Here is a 24,017-nt window from a genome sequence, read left to right as displayed (position 1 = left end):
TTTGTGCTCAGAATAAACTTTTTCAGCCAGAGACATTTTGATGCCACTTAAATTAAAGGCAGAACAAAGTAGAATACTTCTCCATGGAGGTGCTGCATGTGATCCATCTCCAAGACTGAAGCACGATCAATGAATCAGGATTTGGAGGTGGCTCCCTGTATGGAGTGGGAAGTGCAGAAGGCTCTGGACTGTATTACTGTCCCTGTTAGCACTTGGTCACTTTCCCTGTGAGGGAGCAGGCATGGATTCACTAGGAAGCAGCAGGAATGGAGGGGAACACAGTCATTTCCCCTAACCAAGTGAAGATGGAGTACGTTTCTGCTGCTGTGTATCTCAACAGCAAGTATAACATTGTCCCTGTGCATAGGAAGGAAGATGACGTACTTGCATGACTGGCTTCAGATTTGTGTTTACTGAGATGCTTCTACTGCTGGCTATAATACAAAAGACTGAAACATGAGGCATGGCTTTCTTCAGAGTATAACAAAATCTCTTCTGAGAGAACAGTAAAACAAGCTTTTTTTTTTTTTCAAGTGAGAATTTTTAAGTGCATGTTAGTCATTATAAACCATGATTTTTGCCTACTAAACTTTTCAAGTGTTAAAGTATTTTACAGAATGCTGTATATTTTTATTTCAAGGAACGTTATAAATGCAGTGTTAAGTAGATGGCTGTGAAAGGCATATTTTTCTTCCTCAAGGTATTTTTCTTATTTAGTGATTGACATTGAGCTTACTTCTCTTATTTAGCTGCAAACCATTCCATCTGTTGCTGTACTGAGTGATAGGAAGAAAATTTACAATAGTTACTACATAGGAGGGAAACAAAAACCAAAACACCACACCCAAACTGTTAAACTGTTTACAACTTGGTATGCCAGTGTAACTGAAGCTATAGTTTGAAATTGAAATAAGCCACAAAATGAGTACAAGCTCTGCAGTAATGCAAACCAGCAATGTGACAGAACTATTAAAATACATCCTCTTAACAAAATTTAAAAAAAGTGAATATTTAGTCATTTGTTTTTCCCCTTCATTCTGCTGCTAAAGGAACTGAAATTGTCTGCAGCTCTAGATGCATCTCTAGAGTGCATGATGGCATGCTGCCTTTATAGGCCCTACACGTGTGTGTTCCCAACACAGCAGCAAGTTCACAAGCAGAACATGGACTGTGGTTACCTGAAAATAAGTAAATCTGACAAGTTTATAACATCTTTTGCAATTGCTTGTGATCCTAATACACACACACAGGCTGTATATTGTATATCTAGCAATAATATTCCAGAAGGGAATACATTTACAAGACTGTTAGGAGGGAACCTGTCTTCATAGTGGATCATTTCTGGGAGTGATTTAGTGTAGACAGGAAAGTAGAGCATACCTGCTGTTAATTTCAAAAGCACTGTATTGTAACTTTGGAGAGGAAAATAATCTTAAGGAAGGTGTTATTTTTGTTACGTGGCTTGTGGCTGGTGCTTTTCCTTTAGTGAATGACAACAGGCTTACTTGGAGAATGTTTTATACTGCCATTGTTTTTATGTTTCCTTTTCTGGGCTAGCTTCCACTTCTTCGTATTCCTCAACATCTGCAGTGGCATCTTGGTACTGCTGGTACTCAGAAACAAGGTCATTGGTGTTTCCCTCTGCTTCAGAAAACTCCATCTCATCCATGCCTTCTCCAGTGTACCAATGGAGAAACGCTTTTCTTCTGAACATAGCTGAAAACTGTTCAGAAACCCTGATGAAGAGCTCCTGAATGGCCGTGTTGTTGCCAATGAAGGTAGCTGCCATCTTCAGTCCTCGCGGCGGTATGTCACACACAGCTACTTTGACATTATTAGGGATCCACTCCACAAAGTAGGAGCTGTTCTTGGTCTGGACAGACAGTAACTGTTCATCCACTTCTCTGGTAGACATTCGGCCCCTGAAGATGCATGCCACAGTCAAATAACGCCCACGACGGGGGTCGCAGGCTGCCATCATGTTGCGTGCATCAAACATCTGTTGAGTAAGCTCTGGCACTGAGAGGGCTCTGTACTGCTGGCTACCTCGTGCTGTTAGAGGAGCAAAGCCTGGCATAAAGAAATGCAGGCGAGGAAAGGGCACCATGTTAACAGCCAGCTTCCTCAGATCTGCATTCAGCTGACCAGGAAAACGGAGTGAGGTTGTAACACCGCTCATTGTTAGGGACACCAAGTGATTGAGGTCACCATAGGTGGGATTGGTGAGCTTTAAAGTTCTAAAACATATATCATATAGTGCTTCGTTGTCGATGCAAAAGGTTTCATCTGTGTTCTCTATTAGTTGATGGATGGAGAGGATGGCATTATAGGGCTCTACAACTGTGTCAGAGACTTTGGGTGAAGGAACAACGCTGAAAGTGTTCATAATTCTGTCGGGATATTCTTCTCTGATTTTGTTGATGAGGAGCGTGCCCATACCTGAGCCCGTACCACCCCCAAGAGAATGGATGAGCTGGAATCCCTGCAGGCAGTCACAGCTCTCACACTCGTTCCTGACCACATCCATGACATTTTCAATCAGTTCAGCTCCTTCTGTGTAATGGCCCTTAGCCCAGTTGTTTCCAGCACCTGAATTACCTGTAAGCAGAATTACAGAAAGAACAACCACATTAACAAGAGTAGGGTTTTTTTTTAGGAGAGGTAAAGGCAAGTTTGGACCATTACCCTTGGTTGGTTTGCTAACAGCAAGTTGTACATACCATGAATAAAATTGTCAGGTCGAAATAGTGGGCCAATTTTGCTAGATCGTACACTGTCCATTGTACCAGGCTCCAGGTCCACCAAGATAGAACGGGGCACATATTTATGGGCTAGGACAAAAGGAAATGAACAACTACTGTTAGAAATAAGAGACAGACTTATAACCTATTCAAAAAAATTCAACCCACCTACAGGTCTTGGGGAGGGGATTTCTTTAATTCTATTAATTCTTTTAACCTTCCTGTTGGCCCTGCAAATTGCTGACGCCCTGCGTGCTGTGCACTTACAATAAGCCTCATTGAAGTACACGTTAATTCGCTCAAGCTGCAGCGATGCATTCCCATGGTAGTTTCCAGCAATATCAATTCCATGTTCATCACTTATCACCTCCCAGAACTGGAAAAAGAAAGAGGTTCAAAGTCATAATTAATTCATTTTTTCAGTGCAATGTGTACAGCACGAGCTCTGCTGCTCTTGTGCCGGTGGCTGCACACAAGGAGGGAACTGTGCCTGAAGCAAGGAAGGCTTTGCCATTTGTTAATTAGGCTGTAGAGGGTGGAAGAACAATCTGAGTACAGAAAATGAATGAAATGCAATACTACCCATCGCAGCAGGGATCCTCATCATCCCCCTGCACCTAATAAGTTCAGGAGAAATGCTTAGTAGCCCATTTATGCTGATTGGATTATTGCCTATGCACTTTTAAGGTGGAGACCTCAATTCATTCCTTAGCAATAAACTACTGTAAGTTTAAGCAACACAGAATTAGTTTAAATAGCACCAGTATTTGGTATGAACGTAACAAAAACCCAGTGTTGGGGCAGGGAGGGGTGTCTGTCATGGACAAGTGGGGCTGCGGCATGGCAAAGCTGTCTCAGCAAGTATGTTTTATCTTGACATTCATATGGCTGTCCTGTGCTGGGGCTCTTATCTTGGAGCTGCCATAGTGGCAATGTAGACCCACCCAGCTACTATGATGACCCAGCTATTCTAACTTTAAAGATCTTTTGGTTTAACATCCACTCTCATTTTAACTGTACAAACACAACACTGCCAACATGTGTGTGGTATGTTTATATATGTGTGCTTTCATATAGGTCTTGTTAGACTTAAGTGGTTCCCAGGGCAAATACAATAGAAACATGATTCACCTTTCAACCTTCAGAATGGTTGCACTTAAACTGTGTCTAGCATTACATTTCCTGGCCATCCAAGCTTCACGTGTCAGTAAGAGAAACCAAGGTGACATTTGCAAGAGCGAGAAATGGAGGAAGAACACAAGGGAACAGCACTTCAAATACCATGTTTCTTCAAAGACACCCCCAGTCACTAGTTTTTACTTTTATTTTTTGGTATTACTTCCTACTAATGAACAAAAAAGAATGTTTAGGACATCACACAGCAAAAAGTAACAGTTGGGGTTTTTTTTCCTCCTGGTACATAAAGTTAGCAGTGACTGACCTCTCTAAACCACTGTTTAACCTACAAAAATGGACTCCAAATGACACAGCTGTCTCTCATAGGAGGCTAGTAGGCAGGAGTCCTTAGCTTAGGAAAGCCTAATTGTTCACTGATAGCACAAGGTGTTCTGCAGAATAATACAATCCCATACCAATGATCATTATGTGGCAGTTAGTGCTGTGCACCTGAACTGAAGTACTGCCATGGCAAATTTGCAGTCCTGAAGTCACTGGCTCCTTCACTTGTCCTGGTAATTTGTAGACTGGATTAATGCCCCTGGGAACACAATCCCAGCACGCTCTGGAGCACTTACAAACACTGTACTACAGCCATTGCAGATGCTTCACTCTTTGAGTTTCAACCTTCGCATGAAGAGCAGGTCCATCTTACTGTGTTCTCATCAATATACTCACTTTCATGGCTAACATTTTCTTCATCCTATCCCCGAGTCAACAAAGCAATTGACCCTCCTTCAAAATCCCCATCTGTTAACGATGTTTGACTCGGTAGCAATGATAGCACTTATTCCTAATAAGTAATATTGAAAGACCATACCTTAGCTCCAATTTGGTTTCCACACTGGCCAATCTGAAGGTGCACGATCTCACGCATTTTGTGTAGCTTAAGTGTTGGTAGCTACAACCTAGCACAGCTTTTCCAGCTGCAGTCCCTAGGAGAAGCCCTCGTTCTGCTGCTGTATCAGCTCCTCCCAGCACAGTCTGCCCCTCAGGGCCCTTTTATACTGCTGGGACTGTCACTCTGCCAGCAAGGGGAGTAGCTGACTCCTCACAAGTGGCTCATCAGATGTTTCACAAGGAGGCAAAGCATCTACTCACCATTTGGAAGAGACAATTGTCACATACACACAACACTTAATTCCAGTTCTTTGTGCAGCAGTGTGACTCCAGACTGTGTGCACCGCATTGGTGCTTAATGATTTTACGTATATCGTATGTAGAAACACATATTCATGTAGGAAGAGTACAAGCAAAAATGAACAGCACTAAGTACCTCTGCTTCTACCACATAAACTACTCGTAATGAAAGTCACACACTGCAACATCCATAATAAAAACAATAACAGCTTCTGAGCAATAATTCCCTATAATGACAACATTAGCACGCTGCCTGGCAAACTTGCAGTTCACTATTAAGCATCATTTGCAGTGTACAACTGCATGAAGAAGAGGGACACAGCCAGCAAGAAAAAATACTTTGTAAGACCTGAACATAACAGTGCACTCCCAATTCCCTGTGTGCTGCTCAGGAATATAGGAATCCATAATTTTCAGCCAATCTGAGAACTGGGTCAACCAGTGACCAACTTGCACAGACGCCTTCTCTGTCCCCACTCCTCTCTCCCACCACTAAGAAAGACAATATTTCTTATATTGTTTTTCTTATTTTCTTGTATCTGAGGTGTAGCATTGGAATTCTCCAGGAAAATGCTGGATTGAAATCCCAGTTCTGGTGCAATTAGCTATAACGCCCATAGCGTGAAATGCTTCACTGCACTCAAGGAAATAATGCAAGCCTGAGTGAAACGTGACTGCTGATAAACAGGGCCAATATCACTGAGCAACAGAAGCCCAGGATGGACTGTCTTCTGGAAACAGAGTATTTTTTTTATGTCAGATGACTGACACTGCTTTGCTAGTGTTATTTATAAGGATAGGAGAAAGAACTATAATTAGGAAAGCACTTTTGGTTATTTTGCATGAAAAGATGGCACTGCAAGGACTAGGCTTTTTGAAAGTAACTTTTACCACATTATGGGTTACTAATGATAAGGAATCTATGAGCTTTCATTCTGTTACAAGAGAAAAATCAGCTTATTCCAGACTTCCCTACCACAGATGACTTCCACTTTCCCACCAGCCAATGCAGGAGCAGATAACTACTTCCAAGACAAAGTTTAGCAACGCAGCAGCATCACAAAAAGGAGCTAGGAAACGCTCTGTCACTCCCTGCCAAGCTATAAACTGTCATTAAAAGCAAGATCCATAATACAGTAACACGTAAAGTAAATAAAGATCTGTAAGTAAAGAACTCCAACAGGTCAAGGCTGTGCCCACCACCCTTTGGTGCAGAAGCCTTTTCCCAACATGGAGCCTGACCCCCCACAGCCCTTCTGTTGGGTTCTGATTGGGGGCTGCAAGGACACAAGGTGTCAGAGAGCAACTAACAGCAAATAAATGTTACTTAACATATCCAATGTGTTAATTTACAATAACTAAGATTTATGGAGAAGCCAAAGACCCCAATTTTTTGTCCAAAATGTTTGGCAACATAATTTCAGCAGCACTCACTGAGGGCATTTCAGGGCATTTCACAAGCAGCGGGAAAAAAAGAAGAAAAAAAAAAGAAAAAAAAAAGAAAGAAAAAAAAGGGAAGTGAAGGAAATATGCAATATAGAATCACGAAACATTGTTTTTGTCTCTTGCTAAAAATATCTCCTGGGAGTCATATGCCTCCTCTGAAGCAATTCCTAATGCAGCCTTTATTACTATTGCATGTGACACAAGGAATCCCAGTGCTTTGTAGAAGTGCTTTTATGCCTCTTTTCTGGCCCTCGCTAAGAGTGCTTCTATGTGGCCTCACATCTCCCATCGTACCAAACCTGTATGAAAACCACGTTTCTCTCTAGGTTTTGTTTGCAGCTCTGTCATGCTTCATTGCTGAGAAACCTTGAGCCTGTTAGCTTCTCAAGTACACTTCCCAGGGACAGACGTTTGCTGCTGCAGATTAGCAGCACGTGTCACAAGGGAGAGAGGAGACGTGGGGAAGGGTTGGCTCTGAGCAACTTTTGGCACAGCAGAGATTAGGGGCAGCCTGGCACCAAGCCCAGCTGTTACCAGCCTGTCCCACAGCTCCTGTTATCAGCCTGACCGCTGCTTCCACCACCATCAGAATGGGCCTGAGATACCAAAGTCTAGTGATGGGTGTAAGGAAGGACCACAACCAACCTGCATTTGTGGTTACTGGGTTGTTTGATTGTTTATTTGTTCTTTTTTTTTTTTTGTCCTTATTTTTTCACTTTTCACCACTCCAGTACACATTAGCAACAAATATACACATGCAGGGAGGCATTCAGAGGCGTTTTTTTTTAACGTAGTTTTGCTTAAAAGGAACCAGTTTTTCCACAGTAGCAGAGAATATATTTTAAATTTGAAATGAAGAGCCACGAACAACATCCTCAGCGCTGTAACTCACCTCATCCCTATCCCAGCCAGCCCGTCCTTCCCATGGCTCTTTCAGACCTGCTCTGCGCTGACGAGGGGCAGGCAGCCACCGCTCAGTCTGAGACACACCTGGCTTTCAGACACCCGGCCCGTCCTGCCGCAGCCCCGCTCAGCTCTCGCCGCGCAGTTGGCTTTTTTCCCTTCCTCCTCAGCGCCTCCGTTTCTCTGACCATTAAAGGCACCGTCCTCGCGCCTCTTACAAAACGCGCTGAGAGCCGGGGAGGAGCTGCCTGCGGGCTGCTAAACCTGCTTACAAAGCGGAGCGGGTGGTCTGGCGGCCTGCCCCGGCAGCCCGGAGGGAACTCCGGCCCGGCGCAGCGCCGCAGCCTCACAACCCGCCGCGCTGCTCACAACCCCCTCGCACCTCCACAAGCGCTCCAAGCGCTCCCCGCGGGGCTGCGCCCGCAGAGCCGAGCGGAGCCGCCCCGCCCGTTCCCAGCCCATCGCTGGGGTCTCCGCCCCGCCCTTCAACGCCGGCGCTGCGGCCGCGCGGGGCAGGGAGGTGCTGCGGTGCTCGGCATGGCTGGTCCGGCGCGGCGCCTCGCGGCCCTCCTGCTGCTGCTCTGCGGCTGCCTCTACCCCTGCCGGGCCGGTCTGTACGTCAAGGAAGGGCAGCACTGCTACAAGCCGGCCCCGCGCAGGGCGCCGGGGCTGAGGTGAGTTCTCCCGTCTCTCGCGGGCCGCCGCCCGGCTGCATGCTGTCCGAGCTGCCCCGGTCCCTCTTGCCGCCGTCTTGCCGCAGCCGTGGCGCCCGGCAGCTTGGCGAGGCGGACATCGTCCGGGCACGGTCGGGAAGCGGCTCCGGGCAGCCCCGAACCCGCGGCTCCGGGATCCGCTGCCCGATCTGCGGCTGTCACGGGGCTGAGGGAAAAGGTCGGCACCGCTCCGCCGTCACGTGACCCGCGCCCCGGGCCGGGCGTTACGAAATGCTGGAAACTCCCGTGTTGTGGTTTTATTTTTTTCCTTTTGTCTTTAAATTCCTTTAATTTCCATGAAAATTCCCCTAGTTTGCCTGAAGATACAGGCAACCAGAGCTCTTCTTTGTCTCCATACAGAACCTACCCCCGGCCTCACGAGTACCTGGACATCGCCAAGCTCCCGCAGAGCTGGGACTGGAGGAACGTCAATGGCGTCAACTACGCCAGCACCACCCGCAACCAGCACATCCCTCAGTACTGCGGGTCCTGCTGGGCCCACGGCAGCACCAGTGCACTGGCAGGTACTGAGAGCTGTGTTCTCACCACCAGCCTCTTGCCCTCGGTGATCTGTAGCTCTTTGCTGAGCAAAGGGTGTTCAGTTTAAGCTTAGAAAACAGCTGATACAAGAGCAGCCAAAGATCACGTGAGGGGGGAGTACTGAGGTGGTTAAAAAGCTGTTTGCAGAAGGATTCTATCTGTAGTGCCTGCCAAGCTGCTATCTAGAGCAGGAATTCAGCATTCTGTTGAAGGAAGCTTATAAACAGGAGGGAGACTGATTTTTTTATGTGGCCTGACAGCAACAGGACAAGGAATGGTTTTAAACTAGAAGAGGGGAGATTCAGGTTAGATGTTAGGGGAAGAATTTTCACTCGTAGCAGCGAGGCTGTGACAGTGCTGTGGGTGCCCCATCCCTGCAGGCTCCCAGGGCCAGGCTGATCTGGTGAGAGCAGCCTCCCCATGGCAGGGGTTGGGGCTTTAAAGTCCCTGCCAACCCAACCCATTCTATTATTCTTCTCGGAGGGGCCATGAGGGTAGAAGCAAATACAAAAGCAGTCAGTGTGTCCCCATCCCTTTGTTGGTAGCTCAGCCTGCTGCACCCCCTGCTAAGGCAGCAAAAGGCCCTGCTGTGCTGAGACATGAGGAAATGAAAGTTTCCATTTCTGGGAAGGGCCCTGTTAATTCAAATGAACTGACTACCACAGCATACAGACAAAGCTCTGTGAAAGTGTAGCTGAATGTCACATGTCTAATAGGGTTAGAAGAACGGTTGTGTCAGTTAAGATTGTTAATGCCCTGTGAGAAGCACCTTGTAAATATCGATTAGGAAGCCTTTCTGTTAGGTAAGCAGCTGTTTCAGAAAAAATAAGGCAGCAGGATGGCAATACCCATCTGAGAGCAGATGGTGAGAGGTTTTTGCAGCAGTGTGGGTACACTTCTGAAAGTTTTTTAACTGCTTCAAGCTTGTGACTGCTGTTCCTGGAGCCAGACAGCTGTGCTGCATGGGCTTATGACTAGCAGCTGGTTTCATGATTTGTATTTTGATTTGAATTAAGAGCTCAAGGGCACTTCAAGGGTTTGAACAGATCTTATTATCTGCATCTTCTTGCTGAGCTTTTAATGGAAAAGGCTTGTAATGAAAACCCACAACCACTCAGCCTGCCTCGTGCTATGTGCCTTTCTGCAATAGAGGCTTTTCCAACCACAAAAACTGTTGCTTACAAGTAGTTACAGGTTCACTGAAGGAGGCTGTTTTAACATTAGATGCAGTGTTTAACAGCCCAAGCGCTCCAGTAACAACTACTTACTGCCACTTAGTTATACTTTTATTTTTTTATATTGCAGATCGAATCAACATAAAGAGAAAAGGTGCATGGCCTTCTGCCTATCTCTCCGTGCAGAATGTGATTGACTGTGCTAATGCAGGATCCTGTGAAGGTGGAGACCACACGGGTGTTTGGATGTATGCCCATGACCATGGGATTCCAGACGAGACCTGTAACAACTACCAAGCTAAGAACCAAAGTATGATGCCTGTTTGCTTTGCGGTAGGGTTTCAGTCCAAATGCAGAAGATCTTGATCGCTTCCTGGGTTTTGCATTTACTCGTTGCTGCCTTTCAGTGTAGTACCTGCTGCCTGACTAACAGAACAGGTTTCTGTGTGTCTTCCACTGTAGCTAGACAGCGTAACGCAAATCGTGTCCAAACAAGCTAAACCACCTAAATTGTCTAAATTTGATCTAAGTCTGTGATACATAATCTCTAATGTACCAAAATACTTAGGAGTATCTCCTCAACCTAAAAAAAGAAGAAATGTTTGTTCTAGTATTACTGGAATGGCTTTTGTTTTTGTAGAGAAGCATGCTTCATCATCCAAGCACTTGTGCCTATTCCGAAAAGAACAGTAACTAGTGATGATAGAAGCTCCAAGTATAATATCCAGAAAAACAATTAGTTCATTAGAGATATGTATCAGTAATTATTCCTTATAGGATCTTCCTCAAATTAAGTGTAAAAGAAAAAAAAAAATAGCATGGTATCATTAATTTACTTAAAGAAAAGCATTCTCTTGTGATAATTTCTTTCACTTTGCAGAGTGCAAGAAGTTTAACCAGTGTGGAACATGTGTCACTTTTGGAGAATGCCATGTGATTAAGAACTACACCCTCTGGAAAGTTGCTGACTATGGTGCTGTCAGCGGAAGGGAAAAAATGATGGCAGAAATCTATGCTAATGGACCAATTAGGTAAATAAATAATACATATTAAAACCAAAAGGTAGAAAAAAGGAAAACGTTTATGAACTAGTAATGTTTGGATTGAAATATCTGGAACTCAGTCCAATGCCTGAAGTGAATTTCTGTGCTCCAGCAGATGTTAGCAGCTCTGCACTAACGCACACTTCAGCTTGTTTGTAGATAAACTGAGCTCTGAAGTCAAAATGCAAAAAAAAAAAGAGTGGTGTTTTTTGTTGGTTTTGTTTTGCTTTTTAGCCAGGCCTCCAACCTGATTCCTGTGTATAAAGCTGCTTGCTCTGTTTCATTACAGCTGTGGTATAATGGCTACTGAGAAGCTGGATGCTTACACTGGAGGACTGTATACCGAGTACAACCCCTCACCCACAGTGAATCACATTGTATCTGTGGCTGGCTGGGGCGTAGAAAATGGAACTGAATACTGGATTGTTCGTAACTCATGGGGTGAACCCTGGGTAAGGAAGCATGGGAAGAAAGATGCTTACAGAATTACTTTAGAGGAACAGTGGAGTTTTCTCCACTTGCAGAGAGGTAGTTATTCTACTTGCGAGGGGAGTTTGCAGCTAGGGAAAATAAAACTTTCTCTGAACTAGATTTTCAGTTAATTAAAAATGGGAACTACCTAAGCTGAGGACTGAGATACTTGGCTAAAGTCACTTAGCTCACATCTACTTGATCTCAAATACTGCCCTTTGTTGGGCACACGCCTTCTGTACAGGGAGCTGTAAATAGGTTGGTTGTAGGTAAAAATCAAGTCTTGGATGTAGGATATTTATCTAAAGGGGATGTAAATTGCCCCTTCAAACAGGATTGTCCTGTGACCCTACTGCAATGCTTCTTCAGTGAATTCCGAGATTCACTTCTAGATCATTCCCATTTAGAAAACAGAACAGATTCAACAGCATAATTATGTTTTCAAAGTCACAATGTCTCTGCTTATACTGATGCAAATTAATTCTCTGCAGGGTGAAAGAGGGTGGCTCAGAATTGTGACAAGTGCATATAAAGGTGGAAGAGGAGCAGAGTACAACCTTGCTGTTGAAGAGGACTGCGCATATGGAGATGTTATCCTTCCTTGACTCTACACTGTACACCTTTTTTTTAGTAACTTTGGAATCTTCCCAGCACAACCTTGTTCTGTTCAAAGAAAAGCCTAAAACTTTCACAGTGCAGCTCTGTCATGCTGTTGTGCAAAACTAGCCCAGATAATGCAACACTGAGTCTTCAAAGTAAAATAAATACAAAGCTGCCTTCAGATGATAATTTAGAATTTAATAATTAAAGAAGTAATTCACCTATGAAAACGGTTGTCTGCCTTGTTGCACAGTACTTTAATCAGACTGTCTTCCAAATCTTTGTCTGTATATATATGTACTTTTTTATAAAGACAAATTGCATAGTGTACTAAGACAGAAAAAGTACACACAGTATTTGGATCTAGAGCTTATACTAAAGTAACAAATAATTGTATGATATTTGCTTAATACTTTATGCAGATTTAAAAACAAACTTTTAACTCTGGACATGATAGGCTCAAAAACTAAATCCTCCTTATTCTACTAGTGAAAAAATGTTGCTGTAAGTCTTATTGTTTTTATCCAACCAAAGTGACAGCAGGATTTAAATCTTTCATCTGTTCCAATTCCTTGCTTTAATTTATGACTAGCTTTGATATTTTGCTTCTAGGAAAGCAAAGTATAAATTGCTACAAGCCAGAGCTTTCCTCCTGCTCACCAATATGAGGAAAGGCTGCCAAATTCTCTTCCCTAAAGCTGAGTCAATTACTAAGTGGCAATCAGTGCTATAGCAAGTGTCACTAACTGCCATTGTTAATTGTATTTAATAAACTGACAACATTATCTTACGTGATTGTATGCAGTTTTAAGAGTTTATTAATACTTGTTTATTGCTGTACCTGACAAGAAGTCTCACATGGCAGCATTGTTAGCTGAGGTAGTACTGCTGTAACTGAACTTGTGGGAGGGCTGCTCAATGCCACACTATGTAGCAACTATGATGGTTTTTTTTATTAAATAACCTCCTGTGAAGTTCCATCACACACACTGGAGCCTGAGCTACAACTTAGGAGGAAACTGTTGAGGGATAGCAGGGAACAAAGAAACATTCCGATGGTGTACAATACAACTTAGTAATCAATCTCCAAAAACTGTAAATCAAACTAACCTGTGAATTATGCCTCACTCAAACCTCACTGGTGTAGACAAGAAGCAAAGCAGTTTCTGTTATCTGTTGTCTCTCGGTGGGTAATTTCTGCAACTTACCTTGGCTTTATCTGTCAAAGAGCAGTTCGTTCATCACCAGAAGGTAAGTTAGGGCTGGCAGAGTGGTGAAGACCCACAAATGAATAAGGCTACTAGAGTCAAGGGTGAAATTAAGATTGTTGTGCTGTTCTGATTCTCTCTGATATCTAAGAACATGTTTTAGACTAGTTAGGCCACATTCCAGCAGGCATTAAAGAATTGGAATAGACATTTTAACTCTAGATAAAAAGACAACCAAGAATCTCATGAACTGTATTGGTTAGTTCCATGTGCCTCTTTGCTTTACCTTAGGAAAGTGACTTCACAGTGCCACTAAGGACTAATTCTGCCAAACTGCAGTGCCTAGTGTAAGTTAAGCCTCATTCAGCAGAATAAGGGAGTGTAGCAGTACTGACAATAGCACTGTTAAGTATTAACTAATCAAGTATCACTTAGGTGAATGCAGAATTCAAGTGTTTAGAGGAAGGGATAATAAGCTTGAAGGCTGAGAAATGTGAAGAAGTATGATTTGTTTGAACAGCTGGCCAATTTGCAATGGAGGCAGGAACAAACTGCTGTTGATTATCACTAAGCTGATACATGAGGCAGGGCTACAATCTAAAATGAAGTTCTGTAGGGCAAGTTGTTTCTGCAGCTGTTAATTCAACTAAGAGAGGAAGTCAAGAACCAACTATGTATGATGATTCTACATAAATAGTATGAAAGAGAAGATCTCAAGCAAGTTTAAGCGCTTAGATATCTACTCAAAGATAGGCACAGAAAGGAAGGTTTGAAGCTGTGCCTAGGAAACCTGCCAGCGATGCAAGGGAAGAGCTGAAGAAAGGAAAGATGCACTCCTTGTAGAAAGGAGTGAAGAATCTGTGCACCCAGCTTCTGTCTCAAGCTGTCATGGCAGCCTGGCAGTTGGACCTAAAACTTTCACCTTTTTCTTTTAGAAAACAGGTTTCTCAGGAAGCAATGTGCTTGTAAGGCACATCCAGGCTTGTTTGTGACCCTTTTAAATACTTTACATGTACGGGAGAAATCAGGTTGATGAACAGAAACAAAGAATGGACTGATACACTGTAAGAAGTCTCTGGAAAAGAACAGACCTTTATTTAAAGATACATTAAAATCTCGGGCTAATCCCCCACTGTTCAGCATCGACCAGAACAGAGTAGAGATAAATATTAAAAAAAACCAAGCCACATCACAGTAACAAAGTTTTTGCACACTTATTTTTCAGACAGCAACAGAATTCTGATGTGGTAATGAAACTTACCAGTAACATTTAATGCATCTATTTAACAAAAAATAGATTCTGAAGGATACCACACTCACATCAGATTCAGGTGTTAATACAAAACTAACCCTGATTGCTACAACTCCATCTGTATTACCTAAAATGGGGTTTTTTTTCATTGCAGTATGTGTGTAGCATATTTAGAATTCTAATATAACACAAAGGTGAGGGAGAGGCGTTATGGATTCTCTGCAGCACAGAACTAAGTACACAGATTTTTTCCTTTTTTAGGCTCACAAGATGAAAGCTGACAGCATTCAAGATTTAATCATCAGAGAACCACCTGAAAAATGTTTTTAGTGGAACTACCTGCCCCGTTCTTCAGGTTTTTATATATATTACACAAAGAGTCAGAGACAAGTTCTGCAAGTAGCTGAAAAGAACATTCTTTGAGACAAGTCTGCCTCCTGCTGCCCTCTTCAGAATATTCAGATTTATGCTATTTAACATTAGAGAATCCTTCAGTATTGGTTCATCTTCCAAACTGCATTAACAATCCTCTGACAGAAGGCTTAAGGTCACCACGCAAATCAAATGCCCTTCAGCCCTTTCTTCCTTTTTTTTTTGTTGCTGGGTTGCCCAGTTACAGAACCTCACTGGTGGAGAATATGTCAGAGCAGTGACCACGTGCTCTGCATTCTTGACTTTTCCACTGCTTAGTTCATCACGATAAAGTTAGATTTGCAGTGAGCTTAAAAGAAGAAATGGAATAAAGTGTTCAGTACATTACTCTGATTTATTTGCTTGCATGTGGATTTCTCTATTATGTTATTAATTAGGATTTTAAGAAGCAGATCACTTTAGTCCAGGAAATGGGTGTACTATGAAAGACCACTTCCTTCCTTTATTTTCTCTAAGACAGTAGCACCTCTTCAGAAACAGCATTTGTCTTTAAGCTCCTCACTACTACTCAGATTCCTAATTAAAGGAAAACTGCTAAACATAGGTCCATAAAAACAAAATAATCTTAAAATATCTGGTAGGCATTCCTATTTTAGCAATCCTCCTCCTAAGAGTCGTTTACAAATTGTAATAAATACACAAAGAAGCATGACTTACCTATAAACTCAGTGACAGGATCATGTTCACCTTCTGTTTTAATAGTACCTGCAATACTTTCATTCTCCAAGATTGGAAGAAAAAGCTGTACGAAATCTGAGGTATAAGGAGGAGCAATCACATCCAGCACCTGAAATGCAGACAGAACGGGATCATTCTTGCAGGTAGACAAGTGGTAGAGGCAGTATTTAATTCACAGTCTTCTCATAGGCACTCAAGTAGTTGCACTTTTGAGACCTTTCTTCCTCTACACAAGTTACCAACTACATATTCTTGTGGTACTCTACCCATTACTTTAATAGCTTCAGAAATCAAAATTCAGTAGACCTGTATTGCTCAGGATCTGCTTTCATACCATTGAGAATTTCTGAATTTGAGGCAAGCTGACTTACCATCCAGACATATACATCAAATATTAAAGCTTATTTCTATATGTGAACAGTTTTTGCTGCTGACCTCTGTAACAAAGTATCTGATGAGAGAGATATCTGTGTCTAACTTCTCCAGGCATTTGCGGATATAGCTGACCACAGGCAGGACGTATCCTCGACTAAGCAAGTGCACCATTCTATCCAGGAGAGTCTTCTTCAGTTCCAGCTGATAAGGAGGGAAGGGTTGGAGGTGGGAAGAAAACCAACAGGTCAGGACTCTCAAAACAGGACTATTTTCATTGCTTTTTTCATGGATTCAATATCTACTGCGATGCTTGCTAACCGTGATCATATTGCTAAATTAAACTCTTAAAGCTGCTGTGATAACAACTTTATTCTAAGCAAGCATATATAATATGAAGGAACATAAAAAAGGAATCCTCTGAGAATCACCTGCTCCATTACGTCAAGCTGTGAATGTTCTGTTTCAAAGAGTTTGACAAGAAGCTGTAAAACCTGTGGATGAAGCAGCTGATGGCACGTACTGATCTGCAAACAAGATGAGAAATTCATCTTTAAACTTCACTTTAAAAACCACTGTGCTGGGCCTGGTAGAAAAGTCTGCATTCATATTCAAGAGGTAAGTTTTTTTATAAAAATTATTCCACTACACAGAGCTGACAAATCCAAATAACTGAAGAGAAACAGATCCACCTTTGTATGTTTACTGACTGTGAATTGGATGTAATTCTAGTTACAAGGATTAAAATTGCTTTTGCTCTCAACAGGACTTATTTGTACATTTGTACCTCATCCAATAATGCCAGATGAACAGGAGTGTGATCAGTCTGCAGCTGGAAGTACCGGGGCTCTGACACTGTCCAATCCACCCACTTTAATACACCCATTGCCACCACTGGAAACCTGCAGAGGAAGAGATCACTTTAGAAAAGGACCATCCAAACAACCAGCCACCGCTGGAAGATGTTCCAGTACATTCTAATGATTGCTAGAATGTCATAGTCTACTTTAGGCCAGAACTAATAACACTTGAAAAGCTTTGATTGAAAAGTTGTCATCACATCAAGATGAGTCCTACCAAAACAGAAGGAAAAAAAAATGGCTGGAGAAAAATTCTTTCTATAAGATACTTCGTACTCATCACAAAATGCTAAAAGCAGTCAACATAATTAACATACACTCAAAGTTTGTTCCAGTTTGTTCAATATCTACTATTTCAGTGTTAAGAAGACGTATCTATTGCTAAGAAGGCTTCATTAGGAAGACAAAACAATCTGTCATCCTTTTCCAGTGGCAGAGCCAAACATGCTCTGCAATGCAAGAGGGGCAATTTGTCAGTCAGCCAGAATTTATGTCTTCATGAAGGAAGGATTTCAAGAAGTCCAATGGCTCATCTTGAAAGCTGCTTTCAGACCACGTCTCACTTGTTCTGAAGTAAGGATGTTCTCACAGAGCTGCCCACAAAGGCACTTCCCTGTAGCATTAGTCATAAAATGCTACTTTCCTTCCAACAAAGAGAAGTTAGGACTGGTTTCTCTGCTCACCTGATGCACTGATAAAGGGTGCTCAGCTCTGCAACCAACTCTGATGCTCCTTTGTTCTCATTGCAACACAGATTGTGAACAGTTTCAATGGCTTTTGAAGTTGATTTCAGCTCATCCTTGTTTATGCTCACTCTCTTGTTCTGAAAAATGCAAAGTTTGAATACAAAGCCCACAGACATACAGTGAGTTTCTGGTTATTTCAGCAAAGGAAGTGTAGCTTGCCATAACCCTACGATTACTTTGTATTTCTCAAAAGTTGGATTCATAAGCAAGCTTTAGAAGAAAAAAGTATCATTGAGCTGAAATAAAAGGATATTTGATTTATTTAATTCCTAGGTCACTGGTAATTTTTCTTCTAAAAACTTGCCTATGAATCCTGAAACATTTCTCATTAAAATAAACAAACCAAGCCATTTTAAAGTGACCAAGTTAATGACCATGCCTTAATTCAGCACAGTTAGACTGCAGGGTGAAAAGAACACATTGTGACCAGGACTGAACTTTACCTTTTTCCACATCTCCACTACACTGGCTGCATATGCCAGTATGTGAATGTATTTATGCTTGTGGTCCTGGTTGATCTTAGCACCTGGTTTAAACAGTGACTGCATGAAGAGGTCCAGAAAGGCAGGCACTCGGATCTGAAGAAAATGAACAGTTCATCAGAGTCTGAGAATTATGAAAAAAGTACATTTTTTATCTGATACGCCTTCCAGAGAATGAGACATAAAAATATTCCTCCTCAAGAGGAAGTCAGATGGTTTTCTGAAGAGATCTGAAGTTTTGACAACCACACTCAAATAAAGCAAACTAAAGAGCAGGAGGTTACAAACACTGCAGAAAGCACACAATTATTCAAGTATCCAAACACCATTGTTTATTACCAGAACTCATGTGAGAACAAGGCAGCAAGAAACCTGAAACGCCATTTAGGACTGCTCATAACTAACTGCAAAGCTGATTTTGTTGTTCATTTGTTCTAAGGAAGGAATTTAATTCCTTACCTCCAACCTATCAGCAAGTTTCAAAAATTAATTTATTCTATGTAAAAAGACAGCTTGAAATAATGAAAAATAAAAACAAAACGAAAACAACCATGCAAGGAGCCAATGCAAAATACAGTATAAATAGTAGTCCCACATTTTGACATCACTTAAAATGGTAGAGGGATGAGCCAGAGTGTAACTTCTGTTCTGTGCTGATACATTTAGCACAACAAGACCTCAGAATTTTGAGTGCTACTGTAATAGAAGAAGTTTACAGATGTTATGAAGAGACAGCTACTGACCAGTTCTACTGGAGGTGGGTCCATGCTGGTAAACATTTTGAACAAGACAGTAATATCTGCTGGATTCAGAGCTCCTTTGGACAGCATTGCACCGAGAGCCTGGCAGGCACGAGGGTAGGAGGCTGCAGTACCCAGTGCTAAAGTGATCTGACTGGCATCGTGGCCTCTAGGTGAGCAACACAAACATACAAAGCAGCTGATTTTTTTCATTTAGACATCTTGGCTGTAGCTTCAACAACAGGGCACATCTGATGCAACGCATCCTTTATCGTGGCTGATTACAGAAACAGGCCTGTATTTCCCATGTTTGATTCTAAAACGTGCATCAAATAACAAAAGTGATAATTTTTAATAGGACACCAAGAGCTGATGATTCCATTTCAGGTCTCCCACTACTTGATGTGAAACATCTTTCACTCTGTGGATTTTAAGTCTACAGAAAAAAAGTGCTCTATTCCAAGTGATTTCACTCTACCACAGCGTGAATAAAAAGCTAAGAATTCTCCTTTTGCTGGCCTAAGGTAAGTGTGAATGGCTAAAAGAAGCAGTTCTACAAATCGTGGTGACTCATATTGGACTAATGGACACAACAGGCACTTACTTCTCATGAGCATATCGCTGAACCTCCTGAGCGATCCGCCTGACAGCAGACCCTCCCTGCTCTTCTTGAGCCAATATGGACATCATAGATTGAGCAAAAAGGTACGTGTGCTCTCCGTGGCACACCATCTTCTGTGAACACACACATCAAAAACGTTATCAGACAAGAAATAAGTCTCTATGATTATGCTGCCTTAATAGCAAGGCTTTCACCGAAATCTACTCAAATGAAAAGGGAGAAGGGGAAGCAATCGATGGCCAAGAAGGAAGTGCGGAAAAGCTGTCTACTGCTGTGCACTGATACAAGAAGACGTGGTTACATTGAAAACTTGTATTTGTTAGATGCCGGAGGAAATTCTAGCCTGCTAATCTTTAGTGCTATTTAAAAAGTAAGCCAAATAGAAAGCCATCTAAGTCATCACATCATCTCACATTAAAGAACACATGCTATGTTAATTTAGTTAGAAACTTTCACACTGACATGGATGATAAAACAATTCTTTTGATTAGCCAAGGAACTGATTAGGGTGACCTCAAGATCTTGCATTAATGTAAAAGAAGATAGTACTGCTTTTTATGAGGGCTGTTCCAAAAGTAATGCCCCCTGTGCGACCTGGTGTAGGGAACCTGCTTTGGCAGGGGGGCTGGACTCCACCATCTCTGGAGGTCCCTTCCAACCCCTATGATTCTGTGGCTGTATGATGTCGGCCCACCACCTCAGGGGCAGATGTTGGTGCCATGGCAGTGAGGTTGAACCTTCCCACCAAGGTCCTGAAATATGCTGTTGCTGTGTGATGGATGGCAGCAGAGGGGCAGACTGACAGAACAGCATCTGACATGGGAGCGCGTATGGAGCACAGGTGTGCCCATGAACTCTTGGTGTGGGAAAATCTGCAACTACTGGCGTTCATCAATGCTTGCTGAATGTTTATGGAGACCACACAGGGGCTGTGAGCACAGTGATGTGGTGGGTGGTGTCTTTCAGCAGTGCTGACAGTGACCACCTCTGCTGGTGCAGCTTTGTAGGAGCGCAGCATGCAGCTCTGGGTCACTGCTGGCAAAAACACACAGCTAAAGGTGGTAGCTGCACTGAGAATTGGTGTTTTGTGGCTGAGAATTTGCACTAACAAATTGTGTCATTGTGCTTTTTGTACCTGTGGTAGTTCCCATGGAAATAAATAAGAGGAGTTACTTTCAGAGTGACCTACATACTTTACACAATGTATTTGATAAACATAGGAAACGCCACACACCTAGCCCAAAACGTTCCTGGCAACAGAACAAACCAATTTTTACTTTTGAATTCATATGTAACTCTTCTTTGTAAGATTCTGCATGACTTCATAAGATGCCAAGATATCCTACAATCCCACAAAGATCTGTACATCCTAACTGGAAAGGAACAAAAACTACTTTTTGAAACATAAAAGGGAATAAAGGACTTACAGCAAACTCTGGGAGGTTCTTTTCAAGGTTTTCTTCCCCTCCATCTAAAATTGTTGCCAGAGATGTACGCAGAACTCTGGAAAACACCTCCAGTTGCTGACAGGCTGTTGAAACACTGGTTATTTCTCCTTGATAACCAGCATCAGATATAAGCTGTAACAAAACAACAGCAATAAAAAGTCACAGCAGACATGTATTACTTAATATTTCAGATATCCTAGCAAGTCTAGAACACACAGAATACGAGATTTCCACCTGCATACATTTATTGCACTTCATGTTCATTACTTAGACCACACAAAAGGAAAGTAAACCATCATGCTTTGTTCTGAAACAGATACATTCTAATATTTCCTTTCCCTATCTCAGAGACATAAGAAGCTGAAGTGTTCCATTAAAGCACAAATTGATAGATATTTGTGGTTTGCATAGGAAACTACACGAATTATACCTTCCATAAGGTATATTATACAGGAATTATACCTTCCTATAAGGTGAGACCATCTTCTGACATGAGATTTCGTGCTTTTACTTTGTGTGAGCCAACAACATCCACAAGGCAAGATCAGAATTGGTGTATTTTGTACTCATAAATACAGATCTGTACATATGTAATAAATACAATTACCAGTAACAGGGCTTTATGCACACACATATATGCCATCTGCAAAAGTCCAGGAGAGGTAGGGAAAAAACCCTGCAAACAAGTATTTCCCAGTACATACAAAATAAATCTGTTGTTATGGCACAAAAGCAAGGAAATTAAGAAAGGGAAACAGACAGCCTTGCTGTTTTTCTCTTAAGCAGCATACTAAAGTTTCACTGTTAAATCAGAGCAAAGGTTTACCTGAAAGCAAATTTACAACCCAGTAAATATAAAAACGTTGCTTAGAAAACAGGTGATGCAGAATTTCCAAACCCCAGGCAGAGCAAAAAAACCTCCAAAAGCAGAACATCAAATTGGAAAATGACATTCACAACTTGTAGGGCAATTTCTTCCACATTTTAATAAGCAGCATCAACAGGAACACAGATGAGTTACAGGTAACACTACAGCCCACATTTGATGCCAGAACAATAAACCTGTTAAGGATATTCTTACATATTGCACTTCAGTGAATTACCTTCACAGTAAAATTAAGCATTAAACAGTCTGGATGGGCTTCTGCCAACTTGTAGAAGAGATCTCTCCATGTTGTATGTGCTATCATTTGCTCAAGCCAAGCTGGAGTCTGAAAAGATTAAAGCAACAGAAACAACGGTAAGAATTTCAACCTGTGAAGATCGTTAAAGTAAGCATTTTACTTTTAAGAATCCAATGAGTTGCTATAAAGGACTTTATCATATCCATATAACTTTCCTAAATTATCAAAATCTCTCAGGAGTCCATTGAAATACAGATGGTTTTCCAAACGTGGTTATTTCTTAACTAAAGAGCCTGGGAGACACCTTTACCCACCACCCACACAAAGACTTCTGCCCAGGCACAAGTGGATACTCATGTATGATGACGACACAGCTTTCATCCATACCTCTCCTTCCTCTGTAAAGATGGAATCTGCTTTCCGAGGGTCAAAGTGCTTGATCAGTAAGCTCTTTAAGTGGTTTTCTACAGTCTCCTGAACTTGCACTGGCTCAACACCTGCAGAGAAGGGGGAAAGAAAAAACTTAGCCGATGCAATCTGATCAAGCCTCTTACATTTTCCAATAACATTCTGTTATGGGAACAGGAAGCACTCAACAATTTAGTAGTAATTTATCGTTAGGCAAAAGATGGGAAAAGAGCCATCAGCTCTACTATCAAGCCACACAGTTACACATGTCCAGATTCAGAAATTCTCACTCATTTTTCCTAAATGCAGTCTGCACTAAGGAACACAAGCAGGTTACACCATCCATCTTCTCTCAGGATAACGGCAACGCCAGTAATCACACAGTCGTTACTGGGTGTTACAGGAAAATACCCTAAATGCAAAAGGAATTACCAGGATGGTGCAGCACTGAGAAATTACACGAGGATGGGAAGGAATGGTAATACTCATCCTGAAGATATTTTTCACGTAATGAAGAATTTAGTGGTGTACAGGACAACAACAGGAACACGATCCAGTCTCGGGTTTACCACCAATTCACATTCTTTCGGTGCAAGCCAGCCTACAGACCCAAGTTACAGAGCATCACCCACTGCACCTGTCTGAATGAGCCACTCTGCCAGCAGGTTCACCGTCTGTGCCACTGCCGTGTAGTTTTCAGACAGAAGTTGGATCACGTTCTCTGGAGAACCTCCTGCTTGGAAATACCTGATGGAAAGATCAGAAAAGAGCTGCTAGAAAATTACATTTAAAGGGAAAAAAAAGCAAAATACTCACATTTCCATATAAAACAGCAGCACTGCACAGGGAGCTGCGCTCACCTTTTCAGCGTGTTAAATATCGACGGCTCCATGATGTAGTCAGGGGTTGAAAACTTCTTCAGGCACTCCTGCTGGACTTCAGCATCATCTTCTCCCTCTCCATCCTCATCATCTTGCTGGTTGCAAACACAACACGTCAGCCACCTCCTCTATTTCTGGTGCCCCCCCTCTATTTCCATAGGCGGGCCATTTTTGCTCACACGAAGCACCGCAGCACACGACCCGTTCCCCAGAAACACGCTGTAACACAGCAGGCACCAACCCAGCCCACCTCGCTGCCGTTCCCTTCCTTTCGACGCCCCTCCGAGCCCCCCGGCCCGCACCGAGGTTCCGCCCGCCCAGCCGCCTCATGCCCGCCGCCGGGCCGCCCCGCGCCCTCAGCGCTCACCGCTCCTCCGTCCGCTTCGTTGCCCCACTCCGCCGCGCCGCCCTCGAAGTAATCCGCATCCTCCATGGCTCCGCGGCCAAAGAACCGCGGCCACAGCCGGAACCAGGCCGCGGCCCGCCCCTGGGCGGAGCGACGCGGAATGGCGGGCCGGGCTGCGGGGCGGGGCCGAGGGGCGGCGCCGGGGCTCGGAGCGGTTCGTTGCGGTTCGTTGCGGGGCGGGGGTCGCCGTGTCGGGGCCGCGGGACGGGGCGTGGGCCTTCAGCTGGAGAACGGGCCGAGAGCGGGACTGCGGCACGCGGGCACGCAGCGCTCACACGAGCGGGAGAGCGGCGGAGTGCTGAGGATCGACGGGCGGCAGGCAGAGCCGGAGCGGAGAGAACGGCTTCGGAAATAATGAAAATCAGTCTGAGAGCTTCAGTGGAACAACTGGCCCTTGGTTTGAACTGTGC

General features: G+C 43.1%; 3 protein-coding genes across 4 annotated transcripts; 1 reads left to right on the top strand and 2 right to left on the bottom strand.

Annotated features, from left to right (window-relative positions):
• Positions 1-847: 847 nt before the first annotated feature.
• Positions 848-7,513, bottom strand: TUBB1 (tubulin beta 1 class VI). Of its 2 annotated transcripts, none has more exons than XM_048962471.1 (4): positions 7,396-7,513; positions 3,009-3,117; positions 2,721-2,831; positions 848-2,598 (listed from the first exon to the last, which is right to left on the bottom strand). In XM_048962471.1, the coding sequence occupies exons 3-4, from the start codon at positions 2,779-2,781 to the stop codon at positions 1,535-1,537; spliced, it is 1,125 nt and encodes a 374-aa protein (XP_048818428.1). In that variant the 5' UTR covers positions 2,782-2,831; positions 3,009-3,117; positions 7,396-7,513; the 3' UTR covers positions 848-1,534. The 2 variants fall into 2 exon arrangements, with proteins under 2 accessions (XP_048818428.1, XP_048818427.1); XM_048962470.1 differs by lacking the exon at positions 7,396-7,513 and adding an exon at positions 4,738-7,366.
• CTSZ (cathepsin Z) lies at positions 7,400-12,738 on the top strand. The gene is made up of 6 exons (XM_048962469.1): positions 7,400-8,080; positions 8,480-8,643; positions 9,965-10,144; positions 10,715-10,865; positions 11,167-11,329; positions 11,840-12,738. The coding sequence occupies exons 1-6, from the start codon at positions 7,428-7,430 to the stop codon at positions 11,951-11,953; spliced, it is 1,425 nt and encodes a 474-aa protein (XP_048818426.1). The 5' UTR covers positions 7,400-7,427; the 3' UTR covers positions 11,954-12,738.
• Positions 12,739-14,228: 1,490 nt separating this feature from the next.
• Positions 14,229-23,682, bottom strand: NELFCD (negative elongation factor complex member C/D). Its single transcript, XM_048962468.1, has 15 exons — positions 23,569-23,682; positions 23,181-23,296; positions 22,958-23,067; positions 22,300-22,409; positions 21,892-21,999; positions 20,768-20,920; positions 19,323-19,453; positions 18,722-18,887; positions 17,940-18,074; positions 17,434-17,573; positions 16,678-16,792; positions 16,322-16,417; positions 15,954-16,094; positions 15,498-15,627; positions 14,229-15,129 (listed from the first exon to the last, which is right to left on the bottom strand). Exons 1-15 carry the CDS (start codon positions 23,632-23,634, stop codon positions 15,095-15,097), a joined length of 1,752 nt encoding a protein of 583 aa, XP_048818425.1. The 5' UTR covers positions 23,635-23,682; the 3' UTR covers positions 14,229-15,094.
• Between the last annotated feature and the right edge of the window lie 335 nt (positions 23,683-24,017).

This window comes from Lagopus muta, chromosome 16 (assembly GCF_023343835.1).
Source record: "Lagopus muta isolate bLagMut1 chromosome 16, bLagMut1 primary, whole genome shotgun sequence".
Classification (NCBI taxonomy): domain Eukaryota; kingdom Metazoa; phylum Chordata; class Aves; order Galliformes; family Phasianidae; genus Lagopus; species Lagopus muta.
Note: the sequence above shows the minus strand (reverse complement) of the source record. Positions and strands in the feature narration are given on the sequence as shown.

Coding starts and splice junctions, on each gene's coding strand:
- TUBB1 (XM_048962470.1), bottom strand. CDS start 4,794: ATGCGTGAGATCGTGCACCTTCAGATTGGCCAGTGTGGAAACCAAATT. Junction 2,832..3,008: donor GTACTTCAATGAGGCTTATT/GTAAGTGCACAG, acceptor CTTTTGTCCTAG/CCCATAAATATGTGCCCCGT. Junction 2,599..2,720: donor ACCTGACAATTTTATTCATG/GTATGTACAACT, acceptor TTCTGCTTACAG/GTAATTCAGGTGCTGGAAAC.
- CTSZ (XM_048962469.1), top strand. CDS start 7,428: ATGGCTCTTTCAGACCTGCTCTGCGCTGACGAGGGGCAGGCAGCCACC. Junction 10,866..11,166: donor TATGCTAATGGACCAATTAG/GTAAATAAATAA, acceptor GTTTCATTACAG/CTGTGGTATAATGGCTACTG. Junction 11,330..11,839: donor ACTCATGGGGTGAACCCTGG/GTAAGGAAGCAT, acceptor AATTCTCTGCAG/GGTGAAAGAGGGTGGCTCAG.
- NELFCD (XM_048962468.1), bottom strand. CDS start 23,634: ATGGAGGATGCGGATTACTTCGAGGGCGGCGCGGCGGAGTGGGGCAAC. Junction 19,454..20,767: donor AGAACCTCCCAGAGTTTGCT/GTAAGTCCTTTA, acceptor GTGTGTTCACAG/AAGATGGTGTGCCACGGAGA. Junction 18,075..18,721: donor ACCCACCTCCAGTAGAACTG/GTCAGTAGCTGT, acceptor CATTTTCTTCAG/ATCCGAGTGCCTGCCTTTCT.